The 18,719-nt window shown below is 38.6% G+C and overlaps 1 protein-coding gene across 10 annotated transcripts in view; it reads left to right on the top strand.

The window, feature by feature from the left end:
- The window catches only part of PARG (poly(ADP-ribose) glycohydrolase), a 111,537-nt gene that overhangs the window by 50,435 nt on the left and 42,383 nt on the right, over positions 1-18,719 (top strand). For 9 of the 10 annotated variants that reach the window (XR_015156557.1, XM_086381103.1, XM_086381104.1 and 6 more), the window contains 3 exons: positions 8,695-8,774; positions 12,528-12,588; positions 18,011-18,086. Coding sequence is in view for 8 of the 10 variants with exons in the window: in XM_086381103.1 (XP_086237229.1) it covers positions 8,695-8,774; positions 12,528-12,588; positions 18,011-18,086 (217 nt within the window). In the remaining 2 variants the exon portion in view is untranslated. Of the gene's footprint in view, positions 1-8,694; positions 8,775-12,527; positions 12,589-18,010; positions 18,087-18,719 lie in introns of those variants that run through there. The other variant, XR_015156558.1, reaches the window with a different exon arrangement.

Raw genomic sequence — 18,719 nt, forward strand, 5'->3', positions numbered from 1 at the left:
TAGCGTCCATTGGTGGATCTCGTCTCTAACAGTTACTACTGCAGTGTTTGCCTAGTGTGGTTCTTTTATTTCTCTCTTTTCTTCTACATTCATTGAAATTCTGTTGTAAAGATGAGCTATCCCTTCTTACCCAGTTTTAGTATCAGAATGGATTTACATATATTGTATTCTGTGAGTTAATATTCCATTTGGCCATTAGGGCTCCTTCAGGTTGGCATCTGTGTTCTTTTAAAAAGCCCCCAACCTTTTTTTTTATTAAAGTGTTTTTTTTTACCTTCTGGCCTCATAAGGTACCAGGCTCATCCTATATTTTCTATTACCCAACTGTAAAATCGATCATTTTCTCAAGGAACCCTGGTTCTCCTTGTATTGGAGAATGGTACTTAGAGACTCAGATCTAGTTTATAGGTGTGCTCAGTGTTACTAGAACGTCACTGTTTCTTCTTCTTCTTTTTCCTTTTTTTTCTTTTTTCTGGTCAAGCTGCACAGCTTGTGGGATCTTAGTTCCCCAACCAGGGATCAAACCCAGTGAAAGCACCAAGTACTAACCACTGAACCCACCAGGGAATTCCCATAGAGTGTCATTGTTTCCAATGCCACTTACTTTATATAGACAGCATTTCTGACAGTTCCACAAGGCAGTGGAGAAATGGGGTCACAATTCTTTGCAATGACGTAGAAAGTTATCCCAAATGCTTCTCTCTCTTATGATGAAAAAAATTCTAAAATTTATCTTATTAGTACTTAATATAAATTTTTATTAAAAGTAACACACTTTGGTATGTTTATTCTCTTTTACTTTATTTCTTTGGCAAATGAAAGTAAAACATTTGAATACAGGAATACTTATTATACTGTAATAATTCTTAGACAATATTTGTAATGCTTTCAGACATTAAAATATCAATGAAAATCTCTGTTTTTGCATACAGTTTTTTCACAGCAGTACTAAGGAAGAGTGAGACAATAAATAATGAAAGATTTGAATAAGAGAGTTTCTTTAAAATATCAATAAGATTGTATTCATTTTATATCCTATCTTCTTTGGTTGTGTAAATGCCAGTTGTGAAGGGAACATTTTTAGCCTGACTTCCCAAATTACTGTTTGGCTACTCTTGAGAGGATGGTGTTTCGTTCTTTAGCTGAGCTCATGTATACAGTGAGCGCTTGCGGTGCGCTCCGGTGTGCTGAGTGCCCCTAGGGCGCGAGGAGAGGGACGGCCAGTGGCTGATCGCTGGGCCTCCTGTCCTTCACACGGCTTTCACTCCTCTTTGAAACCTTACCTGACACGTGCCTGTTTCTGATAGTTCTTGTCCTGCCAGGATAGATGTGCTTCTACTCTGGCTTCCTATAGTAGCCTGTATGTACTTATGTAGTATAGCGGGCGTCCCCACCCCACTGGGCCTCGGACCGGTTCCGGTGCATGGCCCGTTAGAAAGCGGGCTGCAGAGGAGGTGAGCGGCAGGCAGGTGAGCAAGGGCAGCTTCGTCTATTGCAGCCTGTCCCCATCACACGCGTCACTGCACTCTACCTCCTGTTAGGTCTGCGGTGGTGTTAGGTTTTCATGGGAGTGAAACCTGCTGTGAACTGCCTGTGTGAGGGGTTTAGGTTGCGTGCTCCTGATGAGAGTCATCCCGAAACCATCCCCCTGACCAGGTCCGTGGAAAAGCTGTCTTCCACAAAACTGGTCCCTGGTGCCAAGAAGGCTGGGGACCCCTGCTATAAAGAATAGGAGCACAGCATTATGACACTGTACTAGAGAAGAATGTAATCGAATAAGGAAAACCTTCCTTGAGGAAATAACTTTTGAACTAAGTATGAAAGAGTGAGCAGGAGTATTTTTACCAAGGGAGAAAGGAAAGTTGATTGCGTGCTGGGCAGAGGGACACAGCATGAACAGGAGCTGTGGAGGCTGGACGGGGGCTGGACGCAGCCTGCCCAGGGGCTGAGAACGCCAGTGTGGCCGCAGCCTGCAGGGAGAGGAGAGGCCGCAGAAGTAAGCTGAGGCCAGGAGGCTGTGCTGGGGAGGCCGTCCTGAGGCAACGGGAAGCCGTTAAAGGGCTCGATATAGGGGAGAGGGGGGCCGGTGCACCTGATTCGATTTAAATTTTGCAAAGTTTGTTTTGACTACAAAGGGGAACTGAGTGGAGAGGGGCCAGACAGTGGAGGAGACTACTGCAATGCCACAGGAAGGAGACGGTAGCCGGACTAGGGTAGTGGTGGAGGTGAAGCTAGGGAGGCTTTCGGAAAAGAAGCCAGCGTGGTGGTGGTGGGTCGGGTTGGCGGGTGTCTGCGGGGAGGCCCCAGGGCGCTTCCTGGGTTTGTGCGGGCAGGCGTGTGCCTTCAGAGTTGGCCTGCTGCACCGCCCACCTGACCCTGTTATCATTGCTTCCTTAATCCTTTCAGTGGGACAGAGAGCTTATCTGCTCTGTTCTTTGTTGTTTTCACAAAATCTTATGCACTGTAGTCCTTCAGTGAACCCCTGTTGAATAACTCACGGTAGACTTTATAGGTGAGACACTGAGAGATCGAGTGACTGGTTAGGGGCGGTGTGCTGTGACTGTAGCTTCGTCGGCCTGATCTCAGCCTGTGGCCTTTTACTTTTCAAACTGCATTGTATTCTTAGCAATTATGAGATGTTTTATCTTTAAGCCACGTATAATTAAACGTTTTTTACCTTTGATTTCTTTAGTATTTGGGATAGGATTAGGAGAAAACAAAGAACCTTGGTATCTGCAATTGTGGTTGTATAAAGAACCTGTTTATTAAATATAGCTTTTGTGCCTGTTTGAAAAATTATTAAAGAATTTTTCTTTACAAGTAGACTCACTGTTATGAGCTATTTATCTCTCACAGATTTTCTTTTTTAATATAGAAAAGGAAATGGTCAAATTTTGTATGTAAGTAAAGAAGTGGAAATTTAATTTTGTCAGAATATAATTATCTATTTCCATGAAGAGTATTATAGTAATAAGGATTCTCCAAGGAGTAAGTAGCCTGTTTATTTGGAATAAATGTTTGGTCAGCTCTAGGATCTGTCAGAGATGCTATGCATTATGAAATTTCTATCTGGAATTCCAAAGACAATCCCAGTGATTTTGGAGTTGTTATTCTGAGTTTTGGTAAGAAGTAGCTCTAATAATGGTTTAGAATTAGCGTTTCAGTGACCACTTAGAGTTTGTTTCTGTAGAATGAATAGTCAGCTAGTAATATATGTTGATGAGTCCTAAGATAAACCTTTGATGTCTTAGTTATAAACTTTCAGTTATAAATCTTCTCAGAAGATTCTTTGATTTAAACAGATTTAAATTTTTTGATAAGAATTGTGAATCAGTTCAGAAAGCCTCTTTTCTCGATAAGTTATTTTTAAACTGTATTATGGGTATTTTTAAAGATAACCCAACTTCAGTACTTAACAGTATCTGGTTTTTCTCTTTTTTTCACCTGTTTAACCAACTTTGTTTTTCCCTAGAATATTTTAAAGCAAATTCCAGACATTAAATTTTACTCATTAAGAATTCAGTATTTAAACTTATCACAGATAACTTCAGTACTATATCTTGGTTAAATGTTTGTAGCCCTTTTCTCAGAAAAGCTTAAGGTTCTCTGTTGGTAACTATAAATATACATTCCACATTAGGTAAAACAAGAAAAAGCATAAGAAAGGGAACAGATGTTATGTGTGGTTAGAATCAGTAATTGTAGGTTTTTAAAAGAAATAAAAAACTGTATATAAACTGCGATGTCAATTATGTTAAAATATCTATCTCTTAATATACTTTGTGTTTATACCTATACATAATAAATGTATGTGCATAGAAAATGGACTGACAAGAAAATGAGTCAAAATATGATTACCATTGGGTGGTGAGATAAACACGTTTGTACACATCTGTATGTTTTCAGGTTGCTTTTATAATGATCATATATTAATTTTTTAATCAGAAGAAAAATCAGTTAAATACGAGGAACAAGTCAATTCTCAGAAATGGTTAATAAAAGAGTAGACAGTTTTTGTAATTTGATTTCGAGAGTAGAATCCCACAGAGATTTTGAGCCTTTCCAAAATAGCTAGTGTGGGTAACTTCTTCCTTCCTGATTGTAGCCCTGTAAACACAGGATCTTTGCCTCCCCTCACTCTCGGTTGACCATTCAGCATGTAGAGGAGACGCAAGAACGCAGGGCCCTCTGATGGCTGCAACGCCGACAGCCTTCCGTCCTCAGCAGTAACATGGACTGTAGGTTTGGGATGACTGACAGGTAGAAGTCAGGAGGTCTTGGGAAGCCTTGACTTCTGTGACTTCTCATTTCCTGCTGCCATAACCAGAATTTATATTAATTTTAATATATGCTTTATTTTTAAAGCATCTTTGTTTGTCATCAGACTTTTGACAGGAGAATGCTGGTCTTGGCACCATCCTGTTGTCTCTTTTCATTGTGCATGGTGATTTATCCTGAAGACTGAGCTTGTTGGCTCTGAGTGTCAGCATGTTAGGCTTGATGGGAAAAGAGGCTGAGCCATTTTTCTTAATGAAGAGAATATGGATTAGAACAGTGTGTTTTATGTAAATAAGTGTTGATTTTTTTTTTAAGCTGGGCATTATGTAATGACTTATTCTATCCTCTACTTAGCATTATCTGAAGTTTTTGCATAAAAATGTCAAATACCTAGTATTTATTAAGTGCCTGCCATGTACCAGTGACTGTACTATTATTTTTTAATCTTCATGTCAGTCGCTATAAATTCAATATTGTTTTCTTATTTTTCAGATGAGGAGTTGGAGGCTTAGAGAGGGTAGTTCATGTCACCAAGTTAACTGGTGTAATTGGAGTTCAAAACTCAGGGCATGGTTGGCCGTTTTTACCTCACAGCTAGTCAGAAATTCACCTCATAGCTAGTCAGAACTATCCTCAGAAATAATCCTTGATCTGTAAGAATTCTTTCCAATCTAGAATGACCACGAAGGAAATAAGCTTACAGCATCCCAGTCGCATTTTTATCAAATAAGAGTTTAAGTAGCAGAAGTGGGACTTGAACACTGTCTTCTGTTCAGACTTAGTGCTGTTTCATTATGTCTCACCTCCTCCCAAGAGCAGATGCTCTGAGTGTGCTCCAGAAATGAAAACAACCAATAGTTCCCCCTTTTTCTTGTGGCTTATGGATAATCAAGCACCTAATTTGATGAGCCATTTGGTGAGCAGATTATGGAGCATTTTGTTGTTGGCATGATTTCTTTTTTGCCATAGTTGCTATTTATGATTATAGTTTCTGCCAGTTGGGAGCTGTGTATGTGTGTATTTTGTCTTAAAAGGCTGGCTAGTTAATTGAATAAGAAAAATGGTAAGAGTATGTGATAGAAGGCTGACGTCAATAAATTGAATAAGTCTTCCCTTTTTTATTTATTGTTGTGTTTTTCCAGCCCTGTTTAGTTATGTTAAACACCCCTGACCTTTTCCCCTGCTTGCCTTTCAGGGTCTAAACATTCTTATAAAGGCTTCCAATGTGATTAGCATTGATGCTTCTGAAATTGCTTAGAAACTGATGGTCAGAGATTAATTGTAGGTTGCAGCAGTGGTCAGCCCAGGAGGCTTTTACATCTGTCTCTTCCCTGGATTGAAAATGCTGCCGGGGCCATATGGCACACTGCTTCACAGCAAAACCAAGAATGACTTTCTGGCTGGGTTCCGGATTATCATTTGCTTCCACTTTAAAGTGGAGGTTGTAGTGCTTTGGGTTTGATTTATTGTATACTAATAGGATTAATCCTTAACTTGAAATCACATGGGAGTGTGTGTGTGTGTGTATCTAGAATCCAATTCCAGTAATGTTATCAGTATTCCATTCAGGGAAAGATTTCATTAAACTATGTTTTTCTTTATATGTATGGAAAGAAAAACAGTTAATACGTAGCTGACCCTTGATTGACTTACTGAAAATAAGAAGTTTTGTTAGAACGAAAGGTCTAAGTGGCCTTCTCCGTTTGTTTCCTTTGATAGTCTGTAGTTATTACTCGGTTAAATGCTGAAATGTCTTCCCTGCATGAGGAGGGGTGGTATGGCCTAGTTTGCGTGCATTCTCACATGTACGCCTGTTGGCTCAGAGTGTGACTTTAAATATGTATATATCCAGGGACTTCTCTGGCAGTCCAGCGGTTAAAACTGTGCTTCTGCTGCAGGGGATGCGGGTTCAAGCCATGGTCTGAAACTAAGATCCTACATGCCGTGTGGCAGAGCCAAAAAACCAAAAACGCCTTGGGCTTGAAAATCTAAAGTAAAAAAAAAAATGGTATCGAGGAATTAAAAACATCTGGGTGGTGCTTGATGATTACGAGAAGATCTCCGTCTCTGAATCTCTGTTGCTTTCTGTGTTTGTCGCTCTGAGTGTGTTTTTCTGTGAGTTTCTGTCTCTCATGCCCTCCCTCCGTCTCCAGCCCAGTCTCTGCTCTTTCTATTCGCTCCGTCTTGCCAGCCCCATCTTTCTGTCTCTCCCTTCCTCAGGCTCTTTCCTTGGTACTTCTGTCTCTTCCTCCCCCTGCAAGCGCTGTCCTTCAGATAGTACGTTGCTTTGGTAGCTTTCAGTTCTGTGGAGTGCCTGTGTTTTTACGTTATTTTTACTTGCTGCCTCATTTATTTAGGTGGCTATGCACAAATCTACAAATCACAATCTGAGAATTGATGCAAGAGCTTTAAACCCGCCTCATCTTTGCCGTTCTGCCTCCTCGTTCTGTCCCAGACCTCAATCCCCACACACTCCCCCATCAGAAAGCTGGGAAAGCATATTTGGTTACACAGTGATTTGAAATTAGAGCAGTGAAGGAAAAGAATGTGTTGAGATTCTGTTTGATTTGTGCCTGTAAGATTTGGACCTGAGAAATAAGCAGTAGTGCTCGTTTGTAGTGGGTGATAATAACAGCCATACAATCCTTCCAGGAACGTCCATATTGCTCGGGTAATAAATCTGTAGTCCCAAGAGTCTCTTAAAGTTAATAATTTGTCATCATGGTTATGAAATATGTCAACTTTTATGTAATTTTATAAACAACTGACCACATACTGAAGCTCGGGATGCCTTTTATGTTTGGGGGAATTATTTCTTAAGGGCAGTAGTCATTTTCACTCACTATGCAACAGTTCTGTGGAAGAGGAGCTTTTTCCTCTTAATTGAATTGAATACTACATCAATTCATCTCTTAAAAAAAAAAGGTGAAAGCTGCCTTTATAGTGATATTTATCCTGCTTCCCTCTACTAAGTGATAAACCTTGCAAAGGGATTTTGCAATGGATCCCAAGGTATTCATTTAGTAAATCATATTTATTTGATACAGGATGTTTAATTAAACTGCCAAGTGGCTCCTTCATTTTGACTATCATTTTGATTTAAACAAACTCTATTCTGGCTGACATATTGCAGAAGAAACCAAACTGAAACCTGTGTTCTCATGGATTCTTCCAGCAGGCAGCTAGATTTTTAAGAGTATTTTTAATAAATATTTTGGAAAATACCTTCTTTTAGAAGAATAAAAATTATCACATAGACACTCAAACTATTATTTAACGTTACTTAGATTTCAGATTTGGTTAAAATGCTCTCTGATATTTAGCATTCTTTTCAGGAAATAAGGGTTTATATAAATTGTTTTCTCAGAAATTGACCCTGAATAAAGAATTTCAGATCATTGAAAACAGGATTATTTGACATCTGCATTTCCTTCCCTTTTCCTAATTCATTTCATTTGCTCAATAGGATTTTCTCATAGAATTAACTTTTCCCTCTCTGCATAGTTACATAAGCTTGTTTTTCTAACCATGGAAAATTTTACCCATTTCGGCACTTATTAAAGTGAACTTTTACTTGAAGGGTTTCTGGTTTTAAAGCAAGAGTATGTGACTAGAGGCAGATGACTAATACTTCATCATTTATAGCCAGAGAATTTCTTTATGATTTTTGAATACCTTTGTGAAGCTAGCTGTTGTGCCTGAAAGCATGCATCTGTGTTGGAAATCTTTTGGTGAGCTACTTACTCAGGTCATAGACTTCCAAAGCCTTGCTTTGCTTTCCTCAGGATAAATTGCATTATGTGTTACCAATAACAGTGCCACATCATTTCAAAGAAAACTAAATTAAGTTGTGCAAGTCCAGGTTGCTGGAAGCCGGATGACATGGGGTGGCCAGTGTTTCGGTTACCATACAAAGGGCATATCTGTTTAATCACCACGGATCGATCAGTCTGCCAGTATCCTGTCATACCTGCTTGCTGTTGTCATAGCTGCCCCCCACCGCCAAGCAGTCTTTTGGATTTTTTTCCTGATACCATTTTGTTCAATCATGTAATGACCTAGTAATATTATGGCCAATAATATTTGCCGTGGGGGAAATGAGCATTAACTCCTTGGCCTGATTGTCTTTAGGGGACAGATGGTGCTTTCTCCCCGCAGGAAGACAGACTGGAGGAACGTGGTTGTTACAGAGTGCCATCTGATTTGAACGACTTTGAGGAAGCCTGCTTCTCATCGCTTTCAGGCCTCTCCAGATGCTGTTTGAGTCCAGACAATTTCCCAGTTTTCTGTCGTTCCAGAATCGTCTTCTGGAATAATTACTTCTTTTGTTTTGGTAGAAATATAGATTTAGTTTTTTGTGAATCATTAAGGCATTTAAAATCATCTTTACCCTCTTTTATTTCTGGTCTCTTTCAGGTTGTTTGAAGGACGTTCATCAAGGAAACCAGAGAAGCTTAAAACGCTCTTCTGCTACTTTAGAAGAGTCACAGAGAAAAGTACATTCCTTTCATTCTTGTAATTTTTATCACTGATGGGGACAGTTCAGGCAGGTCAAAAACATCGTGTTCAAAGTACACTTTCCTGCCCAAACCACATTAAAACTAGTAATGCAATATTATAACCTAAACTTTATGCATATGTTGTGTGCATACGTAAATGTGTACTGTAAACGTGTGGGTTTTACATACTCGGAAATTAGACCAGCATAACATAAGGTAATGGATGTTCATGAATTAGTACTTTCAAAAGAAAGTATATTGACTGGGAGATACATTTGGGTATTCTTTATTTAAAGAAACACTGACTGGTATAATTGGTTTATTTGCAGAGGCTACCGGTTCATTGCCTTCCTGCAGCCCTCTCGTTTGTGCCTCCTTTGTGCCCTTATGAGGTTCTTGTAAAACAGTGTTTGTGCTTCGAGTTCACGTCTTGTCTTCCTCTGTAGGACCTTGAGCATCTTGTTTTCCCGGAGGCTAATCATAGCACTTGAGATCGCAGTGGTGAATGTCTAGGCAACACTGGTAGTGACCAGCTCATAACGGATTGGTGTTGCCACTCTTACCCTAGGAGCTGGGGTGACCACAGACAAGTCTTTTTTAACATCTCTAAACGGCTGTTTCCTCATCTGTAAAATAAAAGAATAATGATAATTTACTTCATAGGGTAGTTAAGTATTAATAATTTACTTCATAGGGTAGTTAAGTATTAATGAGAAGTTACATGCTTAATAAATGTCAGCTATTATCGTGGGTACCCTTTCCTGCAAATAATTAGAAGTTTGCTATTGTTAAGTAGAGCAGGTTAACTCTGTTCCAGTGAAATGAGTTCTTTTTAGTTCTGGTCTTCCCAGTTGTGCGATTGTCTTAAAGTATTATGAATTATTAATGTCACTGAATAATGTAATAATTATAATATTACTGAATTATTTTAAGGTCATTTTTCTCATACCCTTCCCTTAGTAAGTTATCTCACATCATAGTGTACCTAGGATTTTTTTCCTTTTGAATGTATTGCTGTTGGGCATGGTTCAGAGTTGAGGAAAAGAAATCAGTGATCAGGATTTTGATATTTTGGGGACAAATTCACAGGCTCCTTTAATAGTGGGCTATTTATTTCTTAGCTTATCACTTTTACTTTTGTGCCCTGTACTGAATGAAATAGTCAGGAAAGAAAGTGAAGCTTCACTAGGGCTTATGAGACGTAAAACTGAGTTAAAATTTATACTAATTTGTTAGAAAAGTAAGTATATTTTTTGCTATTGTAAATCTAAACAAAATGAATACCATTACTATATCTTAATAATTTGAAGTTTATTTTTCTGTCCCTGAAGTCAAATCATGCATGTCTGCTCTAAAAGCAACTTGCCTTTCCAAATTTTAGGATTTATTATTTGAGGGAAAAAGCTAAAATTTTGTTTTTTCAGCTAGAAATTTATAAATCATTATAAATATTGGGAATTAGGCTGAAAAAATAAATGATAATTAGACATTTTATTTTCTGACTTTTTCACTGTACATGGTAATTTGGTTCTTTGTAGAAATATGGTATGATATGCTACAGGTTTTTAGGATGTGAAGCTACAGACTTAAGAAGGAAATACTAGGTAGAATAAAAGAGAGGTTTGCAATTTAATAATTATATATAAAGTTCTGGAGTTCTACTGAATAGAACCTATAGAAACCTATTTAAAGTGCCATATTTCATCAACTCTAGGACATGATCTATGACAAGAAGTTTCAGTATATTGTATACCACTAAGAATGAAAAACACTCAGGCTGAGGAAGTTGCAGGAGATCTCTCCCAAAGCTGGGACACCAGAGATCTGTACCTTTAGCCTAAGGATAAGTGAGAGATTCACTTTGCCATGCAGAAAGCTGACAGCCAAGAAACTGCAGGTGTCAGCCTCGGTGGAGAGGGCACCCAAAAACTCTTCCCCGAGAATACGAACCTTGAGCTTCAAGTCTGGGACCTGAGGTCTTATTACCAGGGTGATCCGTAGAAGCCTGCAACAGAAGGTTTAATTCAGACCAATGTCAAGTTGGTGGTGTTCCCAGAAGGTGGCAGAAGCAGATGTTCATCTTCTTTGGAAAAATTCAGCTTTGATACAGACCAGTAGCAGTGGCTAGATACCTTTGACTATGTGAGGTATATTCGTAGTTTCAGAAACTTAATATATGAAAATATGCTTTTTAGAATTGATAAAATGCAGTTCCATCAAGACCAATGTTTTAGGGTTGTCAGTCTATATAATTATAGTGAGGCTCTTGAGACTGAATGATTTTAAACAGCTTTCTGAATTATTTTCAATATAATTTTAGATAAAACTAGCTTATAAATGGAGTATTTATACAAAGTGATGACTCGTATGTAGTATATACTGTGAGTTTATTAAGAGAAATATTTGATTAACCAAAATAATGTATTCTGGTATAAAAGATGCCTTTTTATGAAGGAAAGGTAATAGGCATGTTCTCAAGGGTTTCTTGGGGGGGTTATTAATATATATCTAAAGAGTCATATTCTTGTGCCTTTTCTCTTGCTTTGTCAGAAATGTTCATTTTTTAAAATTCCCTTGGTCTCTCCTAGGATACATGAGGGCCATTTAATGTTCTTATTTTTCTGCTAAATTACTGAATGATGATACAGACTTTAGTCTCCTATTACTAGAGTCCCTGCTCTAGTGTTTGAATTATGTGACTTGTGGATTTTAACCACGCTAGCCATTTGTCTTAGAGGAACTTAGACATCTAGAGAATATTTTGTAGCTCGTGTTAACAAAGTTCCGTTTTCTACTGTAACTGCCCCATGTGGTTTTTGAGGTGTTGCTGGTTGTGGCTGAGAGCACGGAAATGTGGAGTCGCCCAGAGGAGTGAGAGGACGGCCGGCCTTTGCCTGGGGCCCCACCGGCATTGTCACTGACAGTTCCTGACATCTCTCTCTCTGCTTAAGAGCATTCTTTTTTTAAACAGAAATGGCCTGGCCTTCTTAGTTTGTTCTTTGATTTGAATCAAACAAATTACTTCTGGCCAGCTGATTTATTTGTTGCTTTTGCCACTAGTTAAAAAAAAAAAGTAAACCTACCAAAGAAGGATCTTATCCTCTAAAATTTACTGCATTTGATCCTCTCATGTCTATTGCTCCTTGAAAACCATGTCATCACTCTTCTGTAACCTCTTAGAATACAGTAATTCTTCCTTCTGGCTAAGACGCCTTATAAATAGAGCAACTGCATACCGTCTAAGCCCTGAATTTAGCTGTGTCACCTCAAAGTACGTGCCAACAATTTTCTTTTTTAATCTTAGACATATTTATTATAAAACGCATAAATGTATTGACATTCACCAGTCCATAGGTTTAGGGTTAAGACTTTTTTTTTAAAGGACACTATAGATTAAAATTCCGTTTGTCTTTGTTGTGTAAACTGTATCCAGTATGGTCTGCCCCCCACCGGTTTTTTTAAAGTATGTGCAGTTTGGAAAACTTAACCGAAAAGCTCCAGCACTCACATCCTACCCTTGTGCTGTTATGTGTGTAGTTTGTGCCTTAGGGAGGGCTTACTATTTTGTAGAAAGAATTCCTACTGTAAGGATATTATTTTAAATCAACCTTCTCTTGTATTCCAACACTAGGCTTAGTATTTCCTGACTAGTTTTATAGCCTTTGTTAGACCCATTCTTTTACTAAATATATAGTCTTTTCAAACTCAAAACTTATTTTGGATGTGTTTCTCTTTTTATTGCTTTTGTAGAACCCACTGGGTTGGTGACATTTACAAGACAGAGTCTTGAAGATTTTCCAGAGTGGGAAAGGTAATAATAATGTAAATCTCTGTAATCTTAGCATTAGGACTCTTTCACTATGAGAGGATTCAGTTTTATAGCCCCTGAAAAGATAGTCTTCCAGCCTCTTTATTGCCCTAGGACCAGGGAGTTTCTTCTTAAAAGATGACAGCTCTCATCGTTAGAAAGGTCATGCCTTTTGAATCAGTCTGCAGCCCTTTCATTTCTACTCTTTTGCCTTAGTTTTGTCTTCTGAAACAAAGTCCTATTTAGAATTAGGAGTTTTCTGTGAAAGACACTAATATTAAACACCAGTATCTAATATTCCTCCTTACCCTCGGTTTTATAGCTAGTGTTGGTATTTTATGGCTTTTCTTTCTGGAGGACAAGATTAGTGCATTTTTAAAATTAAAATAAAGTGTAAATTGTACTTATTTAGAATTTGTCTGAGTGACAAAGAATCTTGGAGTTTGGCTGTCCACCTGTGTGTTTGTGTTTGTCGCTCAGTTGTGTCCGACTCTTTACTACCCTATGGACTGTAGCCCACCAGGCTCTCCTCTGTCCATGGGATTCTCCAGGTAGGAATAGTGAAGAGGGTAGCTATTTCCTTCTCCAGGGGATCTTCCTGACCCAGGGAAAGAACCCGAGTCTCCTGCATTGCAGGCAGATCCTTTACCATCCAAAGAATTTACCATCAGAGAATTGGCAATTTTGTAGAAGTTTCTAATTGCCTAGGGTTTTTTTCCTTATATGTGCTAAGGATAATAGTAACCAATGTGAGTTGATTCAGATTTGTAAGTTCCTTAGTGCCCCGAAATAGTTGTAACCTGGAACAAATCCCCAGAGCACTTAAAGCAGAATGGGCCTACTTTCTCAGTGCATGTGAGGACATGATCTGACATACTAAAGGCATAGTTCGGATATGCATTCATGTTAACCAGTGCCTCTTCATTTTCACTTTCTAATGATTTTTATCATAGTTTGTAATTGTTTTGTTTGGAATTAATGATGAAAGGCAATTAGTTATTGTTCAAGGAATTAAGTTGAAAAGGTATATATGCTTAGATGACTTTCCTGTGTTTTCATCCATCAAAGATGTTTATTTGTGAGGTGAAAGAAAAACAGACTTAATTTAGGAGGCTGACTGCATGGCTGAGATGATATTATTATAGCAGAGGGAAATGGAAAAGATTAAGCAACCAAAAGAAAGACAAAAACAAGAACAAAATTGAGTCAGAAAGGAAGAGCCATGTACAGCATTTTGGAATCATAGCATATTAGAGATAAAAGGGACCCAGGAAGTCATCTGATCCAGCTGCCTACTAAAAACAGTCAACTCTGTAATACCTATAGCAGACAGAGACTAGGTAGCCTGGGGATGGGAAATCCACTGCTGGACTGCACCCTTCCCACTGTGGGCTGCTTGTGTTATTATCCGATACTTTAAGTCATTGAAAAAGTCTGTCTTCCAGAAATCCCCTACCATGCCAAATCCCATTCCTGGTTCTTCTTTCTGGAGCTACAGTAAATCTGATTTTCTTTCACATTTGACCTTCCTTCATGTATCTTAATGTTTTCTTGATCCACCCCCCACCTCTAACAATGCACATAAGTACATATTAAACTACTCATTTCACATGTAGTATGGATTGTAAACCCTTTAAACTCTGCTCTTAACATACCCTAAGCAATTGGCCCTTAAAATATGGTGCCTAGAACTAAAAGTAACAATCTGCTGTGTTATCTGCCCAGAGTAGAGTACAGAAGGTTGCTTTTCTTAGCTCTTTTATTAGTCTCTAATAGGAATACATGTTTTATTCATGTCGCTTTGGTGTAGCTTTTATAGATCTTTCAGAGGAGTTGTTTTTAATTTAGCTCAGAATCTCTCCTCTGCCTCTTGGTTTGTTTGGCACTAATGTCAAAGGGCACCTGTTTGTACACCATCTGGGAGTGAAGGGATTGGTGAGGTTGCTGTGTCCATAAGATAATTCTGCCCCTTAAGGAAGATCCAGACAGTCCCCTTAACCTAGATAGGCAGAATTTAACTTGATACTTTTCAAACTTTTTTTTTTTTTTTCATTTCATTGATCTCTTGTTTTAGTTGCTTCATAAGTGAGTTGGAGAATGTAATTAAAATTCATCTCCGAGATTCCACAGAACCAGAAACATGCATTCACTTGAAGAGAGAGGATGAGGAAGAGATAAGGACTGTTTGGTTTTCCCAAGAGTACAGGGCTAAATGGGTGCCAGGAAGCTAGAGGCTTTTCTGAGTTCCAAACTTCTGGCATTATAGTTAACCCTGTGATTATCAATAAATATCTTAGTGCTGCTGCTAAGTCGCTTCAGTCGTGTCTGACTCTGTGCAACCCCATAGACGGCAGCCCACCAGGCTCCCTCATCCCTGGGATTCTCCAGGCAAGAACACTGGAGTAGGTTGCCATTTCCTTCTCCAATGCATGAAAGTGAAAAGTGAAGGTGAAGTCGCTCAGTCGTGTCCGACTCTTCGCAACCCCATGGCCTGCAGCCCACCAGGCTCCTCCGTCCATGGGATTCTCCAGGCAAGAGTACTGGAGTGGGGTGCCATTGCCTTCTCCGAAATATCTTAGTAGGCTTAATTAATCACAGAGAACCAGAATAATATTCCTGGGGCAGTGGTGTGAAGAATTTGCTGGGGACAGAAGGGGAAACCTATTAGGAAGTTGAAGGATGCTTATTAAAAAAAACTAGTTTCTAGCAATTTCGTAATTTTATTGAGAATCACAGAGAATAGTTGACAACAGATGAGATTTCTGGATCATGCTTCTTTACCTTTTCCATAGTATCCTCAGAGATGATCTCCCTTGGAATAAAATAGCTAGGAAAGGAGGATTTCTCCCCCCTTCCAAAAGGAAACTAAAAAGAATCAAACTTATGGTACTAACTTTCTCCAAGAGATTTGGGAAGTAATTTTTCTAAACATATAGTTGACCTTAGGCTTTCTGGATTCAGATCTTTGTTGCTTCATTTACTAGTATTAGGTTACTTAAATGCTTATTGTACTTTTGTTTCCTCATCTGTAGAAGGGAGATAGTAATAGGGATGTTGTGAAGATTAAATGAGTACAGATGAAGCTTTTAGAACTACAATGAATAACCCAGATTGGAGCCTTACTAGAAAGATATTTGGACTCATTGATACCAGGATGAAAGCAAATCCCAAAAAATAAATAGAGCTTCCCAGCTGAATTGTTTTATTTTTTTTTTAATGTAATTGTTCTAAAAATATGCAAGTCCCCTCCAAAAAGTTTATGCCATGCTATGAAAGGGGTTTATATCTGTTACATTCTGTTGAATTCTATTATGGTTTATTTATTTTTATTCAGTAAATAATCAGGAGAAAAAAAACTAAGAAAAATGTCATCATCAACTGCTATTAGTAAAAAGGAATTTTTAATATTAGTTTTATGTGACACAGGAACCTTTATGAGGAAATGAAGACCCAAAGAAACAGATCTAGGTCTTTTTATGCTAGGTTTGGTGAAGAGTAGACAGTCATGCAGGAATATGGTGTGTAAACAGATCTATGTCTTTTTATGCTAGGTTTGGTGAAGAGTAGACAGTCATGCAGGAATACGGTGTGTGAAAAAGCATGGGGTGACTATAGCACACTGCAGGGAACAGCGCGGTCTGCTTGTTAGAATTCTTCTTGGCATTTCTTTGTCTTCAGAGATAAGAATGCTCCTTTCTTCCAGGCATAGGTAGTGTCCCTCACGTGAGAGTGTTACGGCTTGTTTCACACAAGAAGGATGCGAGGGGTAGGAAGTCAGAGTGACCTTTCTGCTTCTGCCATTTTCTCAAACTTCTTCAGCTTAAAATATTCAATATGCCAGGGTGCCAAATTTGGGGGTAGTTTATCTGAACCCTATATTCACCTTAGTGACCATGGTTTATGAAAAGGAAAGAAAATAATTGTGACTTACAGGTACTATGCTTACCTTATCAGTTTCAAAAAATACCATAGATCAGGATTTCTGTAGGAGTTCTGTAGCATGTCATTAAGACACCTCCCTACACACACACACACACACACACACACACACACACACACACAAACACAATTTCCAAACTAGTGAAAATAGAGCCCCTCTGAGCATTGTATATAATTTTTGGGGTCACTTTTTTCTGTATTTTTCCTTAGGTTGCCAACTCTAGCATAATAATAACATTTCTTAGATCCTGAGTTTTAAAAACATTTTGAGAAATTTTTCAACTTTTAAAAAAGGAGAAACTTAAACTGGTACAGCCACTGTGGAAAATAGTATGGTGGTTTCTCAAAAAACTAAAAATAGAACTACTGTATCACCCAGTAATTCCACTCCTGGGTATATATCCAAAAGAAGCCAAAAGCTTATTTGAAAAGACACATGCACCCTCATGTTCATAGCATGTTCACAGTTGCCAGGATACAGAAACAACCCAGTGTCCATCAGGAAATGATGGGTAAAGAAGCTGTGATACGCACATGCACGCACACACAATGGAATACTACTCAGTCATAACAAAGAACAAAATCTGGCCCTTTGAAGCAGCATGGATGGATTTGGAGGGCATTATGTTGAGAAGTGAAATAAGTCAGACAAAGACAAATACTGTATCATATCAGTTATATGTGGAATCTAAAAAATACAATAAACTCCTGGATATATCAAAGAAGAAGCTGACTCACAGATACAGAGAATAAACTCGTGGTGACCAGTGATGGCAGGGGTAGGGTGGGGAGTTGAACATACAAACTGTTGGATGTTAGATAGGCCCAAGGATGTTACAACGTGGGAAATATAGTCAATATTTTTTAATAACTGTAAATAGAAAGTAACCTTTAAAAATTGTATAAAAGTATTTTTTAAAAAATAAAAGGGGAGAAACTGGTATTTTGTAGGGGCAAACCAGTTTTCAAAACAGTATATGATCCCATTTTAATTTAGATATGTATATTTATATACTGAAAAGAAAAATTGGGGGAGACTATCCCAGGAATGTGAAGAGAAAGCATCTATTTCTGACTTTTGAGATTTGGAATAGTTTCAGTTTTCTTTTCTAGTTAACCTGTGTTGTCAGACTTTTCTATAGTGAAATACTTACCAATAAAAAAATAAATGAGGGGGAGAGGGTGGGATGATTTGGGAGAATGGCATTGAAACATGTATAATATCATGTATGAAACGAGTCGCCAGTCCAGGTTCGATGCACGGTACTGGATGCTTGGGGCGGGTGCACTGGGACGACCTAGAGGGAGGGTAGGGGAGGGAGGAGGGAGGAGGGTTCAGGATGGGGAACGAGGGTATACCTGTGGCGGATTCAGTTCGCTATTTGGCAAAACTAATACCATATTGTAAAGTTTAAAAATAAAATAAAATTTAAAAAAAAAAGATTCAAAAAATAAATAAATGAGGAAATATCTTTTTCAATCATAGATGTGAAAAACTCTTGACTCGACTGCACGTCACTTACGAAGGTACCATAGAAGGAGACGGCCAGGGCATGCTGCAGGTAGGCGAATCGCCGTGGTTGGGGGCGGGAGGAGACTCTTGTCAGGCTTCTGCCCGCGAAGGAAATTTGAAAAGCTGTTTATTTTCTTCTAAGTTGATTTAATGCAAACAAGCATAATAGCAGAATGGAGAAAACCACCGACCAGATCACCGTGACAGCCGTGGTAATGCTGTTATCCGCAGATGTTCCTTCTCTGTATCTTACGTGTGCCTCTTTAAAAAGCCTTTGACAGAAAATCCCAAGATCTGGACAACGTCAGGCCTCTTGGTTCAGACACAGATTGTAAATTGACAGTGGAGGAAGTTCCCAGGGTATAGTCTTGACAAGCTGTCACCAGACAGTTGTGTTCTTTTTTCTTTAAAGGCTCTTGCTCTGCCCTAAATAATGACCAGCTTGAGATGTTTTTCTGCCACCAGCCTTGTTTGGGTCTAGGAGGCAGACATCTAAAGCTGATGGATAAGAAAGTCCTCTCCCATATGTGATAGTTTCAGTTGTGAGCCAAACACGCTTGCTGTCTCACTTGCTGACTCTTGAGGTCCTGTTTCAGAGCAGGTAATTTTGTCCATCTCTCAGTTTTTATTATTCTATGTCACTGCCATTACTTAAAAATATATTTTTGGAAAAAGGAGTTAA

This window comes from Bos grunniens, chromosome 28 (assembly GCF_055505025.1).
Source record: "Bos grunniens cultivar Pamir isolate PY7600 chromosome 28, Bosgru_T2T1.0, whole genome shotgun sequence".
In the NCBI taxonomy this organism is placed as follows: Eukaryota; Metazoa; Chordata; class Mammalia; order Artiodactyla; family Bovidae; genus Bos; species Bos grunniens.